This window comes from Peromyscus leucopus, chromosome X (assembly GCF_004664715.2).
Source record: "Peromyscus leucopus breed LL Stock chromosome X, UCI_PerLeu_2.1, whole genome shotgun sequence".
Taxonomy (NCBI): domain Eukaryota; kingdom Metazoa; phylum Chordata; class Mammalia; order Rodentia; family Cricetidae; genus Peromyscus; species Peromyscus leucopus.
In genome coordinates, this window is record NC_051083.1 from 60,796,669 (window position 1) to 60,815,215 (window position 18,547).

General features: G+C 44.4%; 1 protein-coding gene and 1 non-coding gene across 2 annotated transcripts in view; both read right to left on the bottom strand.

Moving 5' to 3' along the window:
* Nucleotides 1–16,180: 16,180 nt before the first annotated feature.
* Nucleotides 16,181–18,547, bottom strand: part of Snx12 (sorting nexin 12) — an 80,154-nt gene continuing 77,787 nt past the window's right edge. Inside the window, exons 5-6 of the mRNA XM_028892097.2 lie at nucleotides 17,975–18,017; nucleotides 16,181–16,515 (exon numbers count right to left, since the gene is read on the bottom strand). Coding sequence (XP_028747930.1) covers nucleotides 17,994–18,017 — 24 coding nt within the window. The 3' untranslated portion in view covers nucleotides 16,181–16,515; nucleotides 17,975–17,993. The remainder of the gene's footprint in view (nucleotides 16,516–17,974; nucleotides 18,018–18,547) is intronic.
* Nucleotides 18,213–18,344, bottom strand: LOC114708665. The gene has a single exon (XR_003736833.1). It is a non-coding gene; the product is annotated as a small nucleolar RNA SNORA72 (small nucleolar RNA).

Consider the following 18,547-nt stretch of genomic DNA (forward strand, 5'->3'; position numbering starts at 1 on the left):
GACTTTAGAAAGGGGACTAGTATTAGGGCCTACTAAGCTAACAGGGAGAGAAATGACCCATATGCAGATATTACTACCAGTTAGTGACACTGTTCGTGATAGCCAGGAAATGGAAGTAGCTTCAATGCTTATCCATAGATGAATGGATAAAGAAAATATAGTACATATTCACAATGGAATTTACTTAACTATAGAGAAAAAAGAAATCATGGTATTTGCAGGTAAACAGTGGAACTCAGAAAGATAAACATATCTGTTCTTTCACATGCAGAACTTGGATTGGTCTGTGTGTGTGTGTGTGTGTGTGTGTGTGTGTGTGTGTGTGTGTGTGTGTCTTGAAATTAGAAATCATGGGAGGGGAAGAAGCTATCTTAAGGGACAGATGAGGCAGAGGGCAAGGAAAGCCAGGGGGATAGGGAAGATGGGGACTGGCGCTGGGAAGGGGACAAATCAGAACAAAGGATAATTCCAAACTTCCGTGCATGGAGACGCACTGTTGAAACCCGTCATGTTATATACTAACTTAAAAGTCGGTTTTAAAAGAGTTTTAAGGGCTGGAGAGATGCCTTAGAGTTAAGAGGGCTTGCTGCTCAAGCCCTGCACCTCTCCTGGGCAAACAGTAGAGCAGGCCCTGGTGGTGTGGGTCAGGGTGACCTGGCCCTGAAGGGCATGAGAACAGGAGAACTGGCCCTGCTCCTTGCTTTGGACTGCATTGGGTGAAGCAGCCAGGCAGTGATGATGAGGGAGAGCTGGTGGGCTGACCAATCCAGCTACCACCCAAGCCCAGAACCAGGGCTACAAGGTAGCCCACCCCAACATCCAGCGAATATGAACTGCTGGCGCATGTGAAGGGGCCAGATCTGCAGATCCAAAGTTACAGGATCCCCAGGACACAGGATAATCACAGGATATCTAAGAGGAGCCCCAGGGAGAGCCTATTATCAATAGTGTAGCAGAAGCCAGAGGCTTCGAGCCAGACCAGTGACTCATAGCAATGAGCACTTCCAAGATGTACGGACTAAAGGGTAAACTGTGTGACTCACTGGGCCACACTACAGCTTCCATGCTGAGATATTTTCCTTTTGTTTCATTTTTGTTTGGTTGTTTTTGTTTTCTTTTAAATTTTATTTTTCGGGGGAGGTTGCAAGGGCAGAGGGCAGATATGAAGGGATGGGAAGATGAATGGCATCAGGATCCATGATGTGAAATCCACACATAGACACAAAATCAATAAAAAGTTTTTTTTAAAAAAAAGCTTACTACTAATTTGTAAGAGTTTAGATCCCAGTACCCCTCAGGCAGCTCACAAATGCCTATAACTCCAGCTCCAACTGACACTCTCTTTTGGCCTCCACAGACACCCATACAAACAGGTGTACAGACATACAGGCAGACATACATACATACATACATACATACATACATACATACAAACATACATACATACATAAAAAATAAATAAATGAGTGAGTGAGTGAATGAATGAGTGAATGAAAGAAAGAAAACAAAAATGTTTTTTATGTCTGGAGAGATGGCTTCCAAAAGCCCTGAGTTCATTTCCCAGCGACCACATGGTGGCTCACAACCATCTGTAGTGAGATCTGGTGCCCTCTTCTGGTGCGCAGGTATACATGCAGGCAGAACACTGTATACATAATAAATAAATCTTTTAAAAATGTTTTTTAAATCAGGAAGAGGAAACTGTAACTACAATTAAAAAGTTGATTACCCCTAAAGAAACAAAAATTAAGTTAAGGGCCGGGTATATATGGCTCAGTAGTAGAGTTCCTGCCTGGTGTATGCCCAAGGCCCTGGGTTCAACGCTCAGCACAACAAAAAAAGAAGAAACAAAATCAGAATTCTCACTAGCAAAATTGGATGTTAGAGTATTTTAAAGCTGTGAGGAAAATCATTCTGAGCAGCTGCAATACTTTCCTAGGGAGACATGAACAGATGTCTGTTCCCCTCCTACAGGGCACCAATGACAGACCAGAGGAACAGTTTCACAGAAGTCCAACTTGGTGAACCAGTGAGTTCATTGGGGCCACTTAAAGGAGAGTGGCTGGTGGGTGACTCAAAAACAGCTACCTCACTGAAAAGTCTCCCCTCATCCTGAGTGATGACATCAAGAAAGTGACGTCATGGCCCCTGCCTTTAATCTTCTCCTGTCTACTCTAGCACTCCTTTCTCCGGCTCACATGCAGCTAGGAGGCAGGATGGGAGTGTTAAAAGGCCAGTACCTTTACCACAGACCTCGCAATCACAGTATTTGTTCTGTTTATGTCAGCCATGACTGTGGGTCCCAGGTTACCTCTGCTCCATGGTAGTAATAGGATGGTCCTGCATGCCCAGAGTAAAAAGCTATGCTTGTGGAAACAGGCAGTTTTACAGCAGAGACCTCAGAAACAAGCAGTACCATTCTTATCCTTGGCCAGAAGCCCAAAATATCTTTGTTCTGTTCTGGCCACAGGCCTGAAATGCCAGAAGTGTTGGCAGTGTCTAGTTTGTGGTCTGGCCACTTGTTATCTTTTTTCTCCTTTTACACAGTTGCCCAGAAGCCGTGTGAGTGTGACCAAAACTCCAGTGTAGACATTCATCCCCTTGAAGAACTTCAGAACTGGCTATCTGGATCTTCATGGTGGAAATGGGCTATATCCATTATAATCCTAGTAGTTATGCTACTGATCTTTGAACCTTGTTGTCTTAGTTAGGGTTTCTATTGCTGTGAAGAGACATCATGACCATGGCAGCTCTTATAAAGGAAAACAGTTCATTGGGGTGGCTCTCTTACAGTTCAGAGTTGTAATCCATTATCGACATGGCGGGAAGCAAGGCAGCTTGCAGGCAGACATGGTGTTGGAGCTGAGAATTCTTACATCTTGATTCAAAGGCAACAGGAAGTGAACTGAGACACAGTGTGGTTTGAGCATATATGAGACCTCAAAGCCTGCCTCCACCCACAGTGACACACTTCTTCCAACAAGGCCATACTTACTCTAATAAAGTCACACCTCCTCATAGTGCCACTCCCTTTGGGCCATTTTCTTTCAAACCACCACACTTGTGTACTCAACAGCTGTCTTAATTTTATGTCTTTTAATCTGGTGGTCCTGCTGCAATGTAACTCCTTGATCACCGTCCAAGGCATAAAAGTCAGCCAGAGTGGAGACCCTAAGTCAGTGGTTCTCAACCTGTGGGTCGAGACTCTTTTGGGAGTTGAATGACCCTTTCACTGGGGTCACCTAAGATCATAAAAAAAACACAGCTATTTACACTACAATTCATAACAGTATCGAGATTACAGTTATGAAGTAGCAACAAAGATAGTTTTGTGACTGTGGGTCACCCCAACATGAGGAACTGTATTAAAGGGTCACAGCATCAGGAAGGTTGAGAACTGCTGCTCCTAAGCCCTCTGTGTCCCAATTTCAGCCCATCCCTTAAATGATTTTGGGTTTTGACTCTTGGTGAAGAAGAATGTTACCGGGATTAGGAGATTAGCAGGTTTAGAAGCCATTAAAGTGAAGATGGATCACTCTTCCATGATCTGCTTTAGACCCCACCTCCCGTTTCCCTGGTAACAACAGAAGGGGAAGAGTCACAATTGTCCCTTCTTAGGATTTAAAATACCATACAATGAACATAGTTGAGCAAGTGTGTGGTGGTATTGTGTTCCCAAAATATTGTATACCCTAATAAAAACTGGGGTCAGAGAACAGAAAAGCCACTAAATACTTAGGATAGGCAGTGGTAGCACACACCTTTAATCCTAACATTCCAGAGGCAGAAATTCATCTGTTCAAGGATACAGCCAAGCATGGTGACTCATGCCTTTAATCCCAAAAAGCCAGCCTTTAATCCCAGAGAGTGGTGGTAGAAAGCAGAAAGGTATATAAGACATGAGGACCAGAAACTAGAAGCATTTGGCTGGTTAAGCTTTTAGGTTTTGAGCAGCACAGTTCAGCTGAGCCATTCGGATATGAGGACACAGAGGCTTCCAGTCTGAGGAAACCAGATCAGCTGAGAAGTTGGCCAGGTGAGGTCAGCTGTGGCTTGTTCTGTCTCTCTGATCTTCCAGTGTTCACCCCAATAACTGGCCTCAGGTTTGTTTTTATTAATAAGACCTTTTAAGATTCATGCTACACAAGTGTCCTTGTGGTATGCTCATCCTTTGGGTATATGCCCAAGAGTAGTATCATTGAGTCTTAGGTAGATCTTGTGGGAACTCATGAACTCTAGACCAACAGCTGTGGAGCCAGCATGGGACCAGACTAGGTCCTCTGCATGTGGGAGACAGTTGTGTAGCTGGGTCTGTTTGAAGGGACCCTGGTAGTGATATCAGGATCTATCCCTGGTGCATGAGCTGGCTTTCTGGAGCCCACTACCTATGGTGGGACACCTTGCTCACCATTGATGCGAGGTGGGGGGGGGGCTTGGTCCTGCCCCAACTTGGTATGGCAGCCTATGTTGACTACCCAAGGGAGGCCTTACTCTTTTGGAGGAGTGGATGGGGGTGGGGGGAGGAGGAGCAAGAGGAGGGATGGGAGGGGGAACTGTGGTTGGAATGTAAAATGAAAAAAAAATTTAATAAATTAAAAAATAAAGTAAAATACCATACAAATAGATGAAGGTATTGGAGCTTAGTTGAGGCCCATTAAGGGAAAGTGACTTCCTCCTGTTTAAAAACAATGGAATCTGAGTTCTGTCTCTGCTCCAAAGATGAGAACATCCTATAGCATTGCCTCCGCCCTTAAGCGTTAATCTTGGCCTGTCAATCAACTGGCCAAGAGACTGTCCCACCCGAAGACAAGCTAGGAGATGGGAAGACAAATCACCCTTCCTTAATGACATGTCCCAGAAGCCACTCTCTTGACACAGTTGCTTACAGGGCTTCTTGTCACATGGCATTGCTAAGCCCGTCTGCCTTTCTGAGTTCGAACTAAAAAGAAGCACAACTTTTCTTTCTTTCTTTTCTTTTAGGATTTATGTCTTTATTTTATGTATATGAGTGCTCTATTGACTTTTTGCCAGAAGAGGGCATAGATCCCACTATAGATGGTTGGGAGCCACCATGTGGGTGCTGGGAATTGAACTCAGGACCTCTGGAAGAGCAGCCACTGCTCTTAACTGCTGAGCTGTCTTTCCAGCCTGTTTTCCTTCTTTCTGTCTCTTATGGCTACCAGCCAAAAGCCTAAGCATGCTCTAACGTGCTGGCTTTCCTGGACCCTAACTCAAAATATGTTAAGACTCTCCTTTCTGAAAGTCCCCCCACCCCACCCCCGGAAGCTGCCAAGATTTATAGCTTGCTTCATCTGTTGTTTTGCTTTCAAGCTCTAGTAAAACGGTCCTCGAGCTTCCTTCTGAGTCCATTTAAAATGATTTTAACAAGATTAAGAACTCACAAAAGGAAACCATAGGACCAGCAAGATGGCTCAGTGGGCAGGGGACCTTGTCCTGTAAGCCTGGCAACCTGAGTTTGGTCCTCAGAAGTCATATAAAGGTGAAAGGAGAAAGGCAACCCCACAAAGTTGTTCTCGCTGCCATGCATGTGATGAAGCATGCAGGCAAATACATGCCTCAAGCACGCGCACACACACACACACACACACACACACACACACACACACACACACTGACGATGACTATAAAAAGGAAACCCCAGAAGACAGGGAAAAGGGCTAAGAAATGCCACCTTCTTCTTTTTCTCCTCCTCCTCTTCCTCCTCCTCCTCCTCCTGGTTTTCTGAGACAGGGTTTCTCTGTGTAGCTTTGGTGCCTGTCCTGTCCCAGGCACAGCAATCATGAATTCACACCAGGTATGCCTCCTGGCTCTGGGCCCACACAAGCAGAGCCTTCCTAACAATCAGCTACAGAAGGGGAGGTGACACATAGGTCCCTGCCACCTAGAGCTGATCTTTTGGCAACTAACAGATTCTGGGAAGGGGTGAGGCACAGAATTCAGTTGTATACACAGTGGTGAGCCCACCATGTTCTGATGGTTCGTTCCAAAGCCTGGGTCATTTCAACTTTGTGGAACACAAAATAAAGCAAAAACTAGTAAATATGGGAAAGAGATTTGTAAGGAAGAGTGGAGAGATGGCAGAGGCGGGAAGGGTATAAGAGGCTGGGGAGAGAAAGCAGAGTACATTATACACACCTGTGAAATTATCAAAGAACAAAACTTATTAATAAAAACCTATTTAAGCTGGGCGGTGGTGGCGCACGCCTTTTATCCCAGCACTCGGGAGGCAGAGGCAGGCGGATCTCTGTGAGTTCGAGGCTAGCCTGGTCTACAGAGCGAGATCCAGGACAGTCAGGACTGTTACACAGAGAAACCCAGTCTTGAAAAAAAAAAATCATCCAACCAAACAAAAAAACTAATTTAAAAGAGGGACCACAAATTTCCTGGTGACAGTACTACAGCTTGAACTTAGAATTTAAAATTCAACCACATTATTAATTAAGTTGAGTACAAAAGATTATTTTCTAAAATATAAAGACACAGCTGGGTGGTGGTGGCCCACGCCTTTAATCCCAGCACTCCAGAGGCAGGCAGATCTCTGTGAGGTTGAGGACAGCCTGGTCTACAAAGTTAGTTCTAAGACAGTCAGAGCTGTTATATAGAGAAAACTTGCCTGGAAAAAAAAGTAAAGACACAAAGAGCATTTATTCTTTCTGAGTAGGTTATTAAAGATGCACTATTTTGTTTGGTTTGGTTTTTCGAGACATGGTCTCCCTGTATAACATTCCTGGCTGTCCTGGAACTCGCTCTGTAGATCAGGCTGGCCTCAAACTCACAGAGATCCACCTGATCCTGTCTCCTGAGTGCTGGGATTAAAGGTGTGTGCCACTACGCCTGGTTTAAAGATGTACTCTTACAAAACCAGGGTATAACAGAAACCAGTAAAATAACAGAAAGAAAAAATATAGGGAATAAGAAAATGCAGCCTGAACTCAAATCCAGTGAGAAAAACAAATTTTCAGGGCAACAGCTGTGAAGCAGGCTTGGAACGCAAGCAGAAAGACTGTATCCTAAGAATGAGACAGATTGGAGGCAGAAATGATGTTCAGTCCAAAAGTCCAGTACTCAGCGTGCTGAGGAAAGAGGACTGCCTTGGCTATAGTGAGTGTGAGTTCCAGGCCAGCCAGAGTCCAGTGAAACCCTATCTCAAAAATAGATGAACAAAATGAAATGAAATAGATTTCAACCACCGGATACACTGAGCAGAAAATTAGAAGCATGTACAAGGCTTGAGACTGAATGCGAGAGCTGCAAAAGGGAACTGAATCCATATCCAGAAAACACCGACAATTCACCTTTTTCTCAAAAAGAAAATACAAAAGGCAACCAAAAGCTTCAGTTAAAAAGAAGCAAACAAGCAGGCAGGGTGGTGCACTCCTTTAATCCCGACACTCGGGAGACAGAAACAAGCAGATCTGTGAGTTCGAGGCCAGCCTGGGCTACAGAGTGAAATCCAGGGCAGTCAGGGCTACACAGAGAAACCCTGTCTCAAAAAGAGAAGCAAACTACCGGGTCTCTCCCTTTTGTGTGCTCCAGATTAGTGGAGCTCTCAGCCCTCATCAGAGAGCCTGTTTTTACAGTAGAGCACGCTTAACACAGAGATCCACAGTGGGTCAAATACAGAGAATAAGAGGCTGCAAAGTGCTCAGCCCTAATGAGACCTGGACAGCATCACCACCTATCACCACCACCACCATCACCACCACCACCACCACCACCCACCACCTCCACCACCACCACCACCACCATCACACCACCAACAACCACCACCACCACCACCACCACCACCCCCCCCCCCCCCCCCCCCCCCCCCCACCACCACCACCACCCCCCCCCCCCCCCACCACCACCACCACCACCACCACCACCACCACCACCAACACCACCACCACCACCACCACCTATCATCACCACCACACCACCACCACACCACCACCACACCACCACCACCACCACCTATCATCACCACCACCTATCATCATCACCACCACCACCACCACCACCTATCATCACCACCACCACCAACCACCACCACCAACCAACCACCACCACCACCAACAACAACACCACTACCACCACCACCAAGGTTCGGGGATCAAAGCAGAGCTGAGGCAGAAAGCCTGTGAGAGTCAGAGGACGGCTATGAAATAGTGTTTTCTGAACGCAAGAGGCCTGTTGCACACATGCACTCACAGTGGCTGTGACAGCACGCGCAAGATCATGCCCATCAAAATTCCAGCATGGATGCGGAGGGTTTATAAAGCTCCACCCCTAGCCGAGGAGCTATTGCAACGGATGCTGGGGGAGGAAACGTCAGTTTTCTTCAGGGATATGGCTTAAGGGTAGATGAACAGTACAGGGAGCTGGGAGAACTGGAGGATGGACTTGATCAAAGCAGAATGAATTTCACATGTATGAAATTCTCAAATTAAAAAAACGAAGATGGGATGAATGTGAAAGCAAGAGGAAGACTGTTTGCAATAATCCCTAAAACATTAAAAAATAAAAACAATACAAAAATGTCCAAAATATAAAGTGAAATTTCTTTTTGAAATTGACTTATTTTTATTTTATGTGCATTGGTGTTTTGCCTGCATCTATGTCCGTGTGAGGGTGTCTGGTCCCCTGGAACTGGAGCTACAGAGAGTTGTGAGCTGCCACGTGGTTGCTGAGAATGGAGCCCGATCCTTGGAAGAACAGCCAATGCTCTTAACCACTGAGCCATCTCTCCAGTGTTTTTTGTTTGTTTGTTTCATTTTTGTTTTGTTTTTGTTTTTTGCCTGCATGTGTGGGATGGTACTACATACAAGCAGTACCGAAAATGGCCAGAAGAGGGCGGCAGATTTCCTTGAATTGAGTTCCGCAGAATCTAGAGTTACACAGTCATCTCTCCAGAGATGAGCCATCTTTCCAGCTCCTACTTTCTCCAGGGGGAGAAGAGAAGCTGGAACTTGCTACTAGATCAGGCTAGCTTTGAACTCACAAAGATCCATTGGCCTTTGCTTCCTAAGTACTGGAGTTAAAGGCATGGACCACCAAGGCTATACCTTTTTTTTTTTTTTTTTAAAGAGAAGTTCTTGCTATACAACCCAGGCTAGCCTCAAATTCCTGACGCTTCTGCCTCTGTCTCCCAGGTGCTGTGGCTACATTGTGCCCAACTTGCTTTCTGTTTTTATTAAGCTATTGAGGAGTGAGGATATCTTAAAAACTATAACACCTCCACAAACCTGCCAGGAACCTTCATAACGATTAATTTTAATTGAAATATTATACTTTTTAAACATTTTAAAAACAAACTTTTAAAGCCAGGTGTAGTAGCTCATTTTTATAATCCCGACAATTGTGAGGCAGAGGCAGGAAGATCAGGAGTTTAAGGCTATCCTCAGCTACACAGTAAGTTTAAGGCTAGCCTAGGCTACATGATACCCTATCTCAAAAAATTTAAAAAAAAATACTAATAATAAAGAAAAAATAAAGAGGCCCTGCCTGAAACATGCAACAACCAAAACAGAATATCTGCTATAGAAAACCCCAAAACCCATGGACCATAACTGTCACAAAGCTAGGTAACAAGAGCATTTAGCCTAAATATGTGGAAGGGTACAAGGCAGCACCAATAGCTGTAAAACAGATGTGATATTAGCCGTGTGTGAAAGGAAACACGAGGAAGCAAAGAACATGCCACAAATCCCAGGGGCTGAATTGAGGGGAATGTTGCATATTCCAGTAGCAGGTGTGACCTAAAGAGTTTAAAAAAAAAAAAAACACTGTCTGCAGCAGTGTGGGCCCCATGAACTCTCCACACTAACCAGCCAGGAGCAGAGGACACTGCTGGAAGCAGAGTCCAGATTCCGCAGTAGAGGGAGCGGACCAAATGCCCAAATGCCCGGGAGAGGAGCCCAATTGCCCACATGCCCGGCCCAAATGCCCGGGAGAAGAGAGTTCCCAGGTCTCGGAGAAAGGAAGTCACAGTTTTGAGAACTACACAAGAGCAACAGAAGAGGGCGCTAGAAACCACGAAAAGGGAAAAGCTGTTGTCACCCTAGCCTCCATCCTTCTAAACATTTCAAAAAAGATGTAGGGGCACGGGCCTCTAAGTCTGGCACCCAGGAAGCAGAAACAGGAGAACTGCAAGATCAAGGCAAGCCTGGACTTCATAAGAAGACCTTGTCTCAAAAGGTCAAAATAAATAAACACATAAATCTGTAAACTCATGTGAAAACGAGCAACAGTATTTATTAGAAGAGAAAAGATAACGAGGACGATTCACTTTGACAATCAACAGTATAGTGGAAGTACATGATTATGAGACATGAAAACTATAGCCCGCCATCTCAAACAAGTCCAAAATAGACAAAGGAAAGGATAGAAGATGTGAAAGAAGTCAGGACCCGAAAAACTAAAGCACGAGGTAATTTATAGGGTTAAGGAAAGACTTGGAAAGGGGAAATAGAAATGAATTCTGAGCCAGAAAGAGCAAATGAACCCCCGATGTACACAGAAGCTAAGAAGACGGAACTGTATAAATCCAGAAGGAAGCAACTGAAGTGATGGGAAGGACTTGGGAATCAAAGAGCATCTTAGCACTTGGGCCGCGTCCCAAACCCTACTGCCCCCTACAAAATGAAGAGGAAAGAGAAAACCAAATGTAGAGAGAAGAAAAGAAAAGCAGGAGAATGGGACAAAGGAAGTAACGTACAGAAGGACAAATACTGTGTTTTGTTTGTGGATCCTAGAACCCTTTATAGAGAATATGTGTGTGTATTTCTATTCTCTCTCTCTCTCTCTCTCTCTCTCTCTCTCTCTCTCTCTCTCTGTGTGTGTGTGTGTGTGTGTGTGTGTGTGTGTGTGTGTGTGTGTGCAGTTCTTGCTATGGGTTTTTAGGGAAAGTATTTTTATATGTGGCACAAAGCAGGCTGGAGAGTAGGAGAAGGGAGAAAATTAATGCGAGGGGGTAGAGAAGGCAGTTTAAAGGGATGGAAAGGGAGGGCTGAATATGATCAATGCACATGGTATAGTTGAAGAAATAGTCTGTATAAAACCCAATATTATGCACAATAAATGCACACCCATAAAAAATGAAAAGAGAGCTGGTGTGGTAGCCTGTGGTTGCAATTCCAGCACTTGGGAGGCTAAAGCAGGAGAATCAACACAGGTTTGAGGCCAGCCTGGGATATATGGGGAGTTCCAGGACAGCCTAGACAACAGAGTAATGCTGTCTCAACAAATAAAATTAAAAGTTTAAAAAGGCAGAAGAGTAGAGGCTACAAGAAAGCTTTCCTGAAATAACTTGGAACAAAGACTTGAAACAACAAATTTAAAAAGCAAGTATTTAATTTTTAGGAGGAGATTTTCTATCTAGGTGAGGAGAACAAAGAAAACCAGCCAGCTATCAGATATATTGACAATGATGCTTAACACTGGAAGAAACAGAAAACAAAAGATTCATGATGTACAGGAGAAAGAATGTAAGGCAAGCAGTCAGAATTCCGTCTTGGATAGGGAAGGGAGTCAAGAGGCCTCCCAGCGGCGGCGGCAACCACTGGTAAGTTGTGTGATCTAGTAAACAGCCCATCCATGCTCCTGTGAGCAGCCCCGATTAACCTCAGTGGGTCACACACACTAAATAAAACAGCAAAACAAAGACCATGGAAGGAAGTAGGAGAGAACTTGTTGGGTAAAAGGAAGGGGATGAGAGGGATCATGCGGTGTGAAACTGACCAAAATACATTACATACATGCTTAACATTGCCAAAGTGTAAAAAAGAAAGAAATCATTGACCCGGAAGTTAAAAAAAATAACAATTTTCATTTGTAGCCAAACTGTTATGAGCTGAATTGCATCCTCTCACTGAACCAAAAAAGTTCACAGGTTGAAAGCCTTAACCCCGGCATCTCAGAAAGAGCCAATATCTGAAGACAAGGCCTTTAAAGGCAGTGATTAGGTTTGAATGAGAGTCTTCCATCTGCCTGCAGTCCCTAAGAGCAGGCGGGCTGGGGGCGGAGCTCAGGCGCGCGGCACTGGCCTAGCATTCCAGAGGCTTTAGGTTACATCCCCATACGGTCAAAACAGTTTTTAAAGGAGGGGATTCGTACACATAAAGACACCAAAAGCCTGCCAGGGCGGCATCTAGTTGAAATTCCGAGGCTAGCCTGGGCTACCCAGCAATGTCCAGTCTGAAATAATAAACAGACAAAAGGTATCTATCAGGGGGAAAGGCTGTGTGGCACAGCAAGAAGGCAGCCATCTGCCAACCAAGGCTAGATGCCTCAGAGAAATCAAATCTGCCAACACCCGCCCTTGGGCTTCCAGCCTCCAGCCCTGAGAAACACATTCTGCTGTTTACGTCACCCAGTCTCTGTTTTTTTTTTTTTTTTTTTTTTTTTTTTATGACATCCCCAGCTAAATAATATTCAAGGATAGAGTCTACAAGCTTGTCAACATGCACTCACTCAGGAAGTACTGCTCTTGTGACCCCTTCCTAAGCAATCTGCTACAGAACCAATTCTAGAAAGAAAGAAAGAAAGAAAGAAAAACCACTGAGAAAAACGTAGACAAAAGGCCTGTTTGTGACCATTAGATAAACTAAAACTAAGCGCGCACACAGATCCACATCGGACTGAGATTCCGTGGTGGCGGTCGGTGTGAAAGTGCAGTTTGTAACAACTGCATATGGAGTAGAGGCACAGAGAGGGTGCAAACAGGTTCTGTGGTTTTGCTGTCCTGTTAGTGGTGGCAGCATGAATATTCTGCTCTGAGACAGTTGTGTAAGGCATGGCATATGCACGCGCATAACAATGTGATCATTTAAGCCTATTATCTCCTATATTTGTGGATTCTCAGTAGGAAAGAAAGGAGACTGAGAGGTGAGACAGCTCAGAAAACCCCCAAGATCTGACTTTGGAAAAAACAACTCCTCAATATCTCCTGCACTATTTTTCCTTAAAGGGTTTGAAACACTGATCAACTGGTAGTTACGAGTATTGCTGCTAGCATCCAGACACACAGTGGCCTTGAGATGCCATTTCCCACAAAACAGAAACCAGGCCTTTTTAGAGAAGTGATTTCAGGTCTATGCCAGGAAATGTATAAAATGAGCCTGAAGCATCAATTTTGTTCCATTTCTGAGTTCATTGTGACTGCTTTTTATATTACTGACATTTTTAGAATAGAAAAAAAACAAGTAACTATTTTGAAAAAAATTGAAGAGAAAAGGCAAACATTTACATTGCTTTCCCTTAATAAACTATACCCTTAGCCAACCAAATAATATATGTTTTTCTTTTTCCTAGAAAATAAATGATGAGTAATAGAATTCGAATGTCACCATGCTACAACCCTTAATGAATAAATGGACTTAGGCTTTAAGCGGCAAATGGCTACTAATAGCCCAGAGAGAAGAGTAAACATTGTGTGCCTTCTGCTAAGAGAATACAAAGACCATCTGTGCACTAGTCTTCCAAAAGCCTCCTACCTGAACCCGATGAAATCAACTACAACTACAAAGACAAAAATACAAGTCAGCCATGACGGCGAGTGCCTGGAATCCTAGCACTGGGAACCTGGAAGCGGGAGGATCCGTTCAAGGTTCTCCTCGGCTGCATGAGACCCTGTCTTAAAACAATAACAAAAAAAGGAAAGACAGTAGAGGAGCTGGCACACTCGCTCAGCGGTAAAGGCAACTACCATGTGAGCTTGCTCACCCGAGTCTGAGTCCCCAGAACATGTCAGGGTAGGAGAAGAGATCTGATTCCACAAGTTGTCCTCTGACCTCCACAAGTGCCATGTGGCATGTATGTATGCATCATGCATACACACCATAATAATAAACGTTTTAAAAATATTTAAAGAAAATACAGTATGGAGAAAATAGGGCAATCTAGATCATGAGGAGACAGTCAACAAAATCCAGACTTGGAGAAGGCTCTAGAGGTCAATTTCCCAGTTTCTTCAGTAAACAAGTTGCCAGAGAGAACAGCTGGAAAGAGGTATTGGGAGTGTGGCTCAGGGCTCTCTACAGAGCTCACCCAAGCACACGAGAGACACCACTTCTTCCGTCCTCAGCACTGTGATTAAGGAAAAGGAAAGCCCAGCGTGGTGATGCACACCTTTGATCCCAGCACTCAAGAGGCAGAGACAGTGGATCTCTGTGAGTTCGAGGCCAGCCAGGTCTACAGGGTGTGTTCCAGAACAGCCAAGGCCACACAGTGAGACTGTCTCAAAAATAGAGTCGGGGCTTAGGGGAAGAAAGATGAAAATATATTAGCCAGTTGGGTAAGTGTACAGGTATTCAGAAGGCTAGGGCAAGGGACACTGCCCTGATTTGTTTAATATTTTAATTTAAAAATTAGATCTAGGCTGGAGACATGACTGTTGATGTATCCAAGTTTAACACATGACTCAGCAGAGGACCAAAGTTTGGTTCCCAGTACCCATGTGGCAGTTTACAACTGCCTGTAATTCTGTACTGTTAACCTCTCCTGTCTCCACAGGCACCAGACACTCACATGGTTCACAGACATACTTTCAGGCACTCACCTAGACACATAAAAATTTTAAAAAAAATCAATCTTTTAAAAATTAGATCCATATGCACGGGTATTGGAAGATATCCAAATTCTATAGTAATTTTTTTTAAAAAAAAGTCAGAACAGTATGTTCAGTATGCTCAAATTTTCATTTAATAAAATAAATACAACTATGCATATTAGGATTATGCAAAGAGACTGCATATACATATGCAGCAGTCAACAGAGGAGTTCTCTTTCAAAGTGTGACTTGCTATAACACCTATTTGAGATCTAATGAGCACATTTACTTTTGTAATTAGCAAAAAAGCTGAAGGAAGGCCAGATGAGGAAGATGAGAGAGGGAGGGAGTGGAAGAAGGAAAAAGAAAGGTTCTTAGTTCTTAAGAACCTTCCAGATTAATAGTCCGGTGTGGGGGCGCACGCCTTTAATCCCAGCACTCGGGAGGCAGAGACAGGTGGATCTCTGTGAGTTCGAGGCCAGCCTCGTCTACAGAGTGAGTTCCAGGACAGTCAGTGCTGTTACAGAGAGAAATTCTATTACAAAAAACAAAACAAAGGAAGAAAGAAAGAAAGAAACGTTCAGATTATAAACCGAGGCATTCCCCTGACTTGACCACACTACGCAATGAGTAAACAGTGAGAAGCATGTCCTAAAGCAATCCTCAGTGCTTTGCATCTATGTTTAAAATCCGTCGTTTTGACTAGCTAGCTTACTGCTGTCACCCCGTAAAATTTACAGCCTGACCTGGGGACTGCTGTCCTGGGAGAGGCACTTGTCTAGCATGTGCATGGCCTGGCACTACAAAAACTCTAAAAACACTACAATTCAACCACCCTTTTTCACACATGGATTCCTGATTAGGGGTGTGTGTGTGTGAGGAAATCAGGACTCAAAAACAAGCCACTGGTTCAAGTTTCAGCAACTCTTTTCTCTACCTTTGATGCTGTGAGGGAGACAACACCCTTATCTTTCTCTGTTTATCTTATATGCCAGGGGCTCTCAAGAGTGCCGTCCCCAAACCCGCATAAACAAACTCTTAGGCCCCATCCAGATCCACCAAGTAGGAATTTCTCTTCTGATAAGCTCTCTAGCAGGACTGCCAGATAAAATACAGGACAGTGAAGTTTGAAATTCAAGTTTGTGATGAATTTCTACCAAAAATATCTGTAGCATTTGGTACACACTTATATTCAAATTTCATGGAACATCCTGGTTTTTTTTTTTTCTTTTTGGTTAGTTGTTTTTCTCAATCTGGCAACTTGCCTTCCGGGGTACTGTAACCATGCTTGAGGGCTAGCGTAGAGGGAGGGCGAGATGCTTGTGTTCACACCGGCATGACAACGACGACATTTCCTTTGTTAAAGGAGAATGGAATTCCACAAATATGACTGTCATCTCCTTAAGACAGAAGACCTATGACAAGGAAGCAGGGATGTGGGGACAGAGCCAGTCAGACTCAGGGCCTAGGGTAAAGTTTAGTAGCAGAAGGGACCTGGATTTTACCAGAAAATGAAAACATACTGAGTGACTTCAGCTCCAGACCTCATAAAGTGCTGTCTCCACACAGGACAACTGTGGAGGAGCTAGGGGAGACAAAGGTTTAGGGGACACCAGAGAAAGGGCAAAATAGACTTTAAAGTTTATTCATTTGTTTCAGGAAGGGTCTTGATGTGAACCCAAACTGGCTTCGAAGTCATTATGTAGTGCAGGCTAGCCTTAAACTGGAGAGCCTCCCGTTTCTACCTCTCAAGTGCTGGCAGTACAAGTGTCCATGACCACACCTGATTGGAAAACAGAACTTTTTTTAAAACATTTTATTTTATGTGAACTGATGTTTTGCCATGGGTGTCAGGTCCCCTGGAACTGGAATTACAGACAGTTGTGAGCTGCCATGTGGTTGCTGGGAATTGAACCCAGGTCCTCTGGAACAGCAATCGGAGCTCTGAGCCATCTCTGCAGCCCCTGGAAAACAGAACTTTTTAATAGAGTAAGAAGACTATACAGGACACAGGAAAAAAGCTGACTTAAAATTGGCCAAGGTCAATTGGAGCTCACATCCGGCTGACCATCACTGACTCTGGGTAAAAACTAGAGAAGAGACACTCCCTTCGAGGGCAGAGAGGCTCCTGGGCAGTCCTGTCAGTGTCTAAGGCAGTAGTTCCCAATCAGGGGAGATTTTAACCCCTGGCAATGTCTGGAGACATTTTGGGTTGTCAAAGCGTGGAGTGGGCATCTTAGAGACATCCTGAGATACTGTTCAACATCACCCCACAGCCCCAGATGGCCCCTCTACAGAGAATTATCCAGTTGCAAATGCCAAGTTTCAACTACTCAAAGCACGGTAACACAGACAAAGAGCCGCCCACCGCCGCCGCCGCTTCCGCCGCCGGCGCCGCCGCCGGCTTCACACTGCCTGCCTCATCTCCCTCATCTCTCAGCCCAAGACCAGGCTGTCCTCTCCCGTGAGAATCATCTATGTATGCACATTCCTGTAAATCAGAAGGCTGATAACGAGCTCTCTCTGTCTCAGGGTTCTAATCTGCAAAATGTGGGTAAAAATACTTAACTCATAGGGTTGTTGCACAGATTAAATGAGTAATTTAACAGTTGAAATCCCGACATCTATTGAGCGCCTACACTGGGTGCAGGTACTCAGAGCCCACACATAGTCTTTGCTAGCGCGGACTTTGGCGAGTTTTATAGCACACAGCAGATTTTCAAACAGAAGCTAATCTCGTCACCCATACTCTTCCTCTCCCTTATTAGACAGAGACCTAATCCTCTTGTTTCCTTCCCAGAGAGTAGACGGAACAGTAGAATTATACCTTATTTAGAAGAGCTACCTGAATCTGTGCTGTTTGTTAAGGTCTCTCATTATTAGTTCCACACACAGCACCAAACTACCATGCCATATGGATTTACTCCACTTGACAGTTTCATATATGTTTTATATATATATATATAAAACGAGTGGTCATTACACACACGTCATTTTCACTCTCCTCCCTCCCAGGCTGAACCCCTTCTTCTTCCCAACAAGTCTCCCAGACATTGCTCTGATTTTAAAAAAAAATTTAATTTAAAAATGAGGTCTAGGCCAGAGAGCTGGCTCAGCAGTCAAGGGCACCGGCTGCTCTTGCAGAGGACCAGAGTGTGGTTCCCCCTCCTCCTCTCGTGTCTTGTGGGGGAGGGGACTCAGTCACCAACACATTGTTCTTAATCATCAAAAGAAGCTGGGGTCTGGGAGGGCGGCTCAGTGACCGAGTGCCTGGCTCCGGCTTGTTTTATTTCGTTTGTGTAAACAGTGTACCCTCCAGAGCTCTCTTATCGAAGCACATGCTCCCTCTTTCTCCTTTCTTTCTTTTTTAACAAGCCCTGGGAAGTTTTATCAAAGGCAAATTAACATTTTTGCATGGTTTACCTTTTAGCAATCTGTTCTGTCATGCTTCTAATATCACAATCACCTAGAAAAAGAAAAACAGTCATTTTACAATTCACTCACCTGCAACTGGCATTCAAATTTCCTACAGTGGCTACACATTCTTTACTCAAGACAACTGATTCTATGCAAATCATTGCAGCAGCTGCATTGTCAATAACTTAGAATGTTAGCCATCATATGATCGCAGGGGAGATGATCAGACAATCAGTCAGACCTGGTTTATCACCCGAATTTATAATACCACACCTAGGGAAACAACTAGGTCTGGGGATTCACCCATGACCTTAGCACAGTCAGTGTTCAGCTTGTCCTGATTTCCAGCAGATCAGAAGAGCGAGGATGTTTGCAGTCAGTATTTCAGATGAGTTCCAACCTTTCCACCCTTGACGATTCTGCTCACTGTGACTGTGTGCAGTGTCTGCCTCCTCTTTAACGGCCCTCACCGCTTCAGCAGCCATGATTGCCTTCTTTTCTGGGCAAGCCAGGTTTGCCATGCCGATCATTTTCATTCACAGTCCTTACCATAAACTCAGTATGTTCGTAACTCAATTC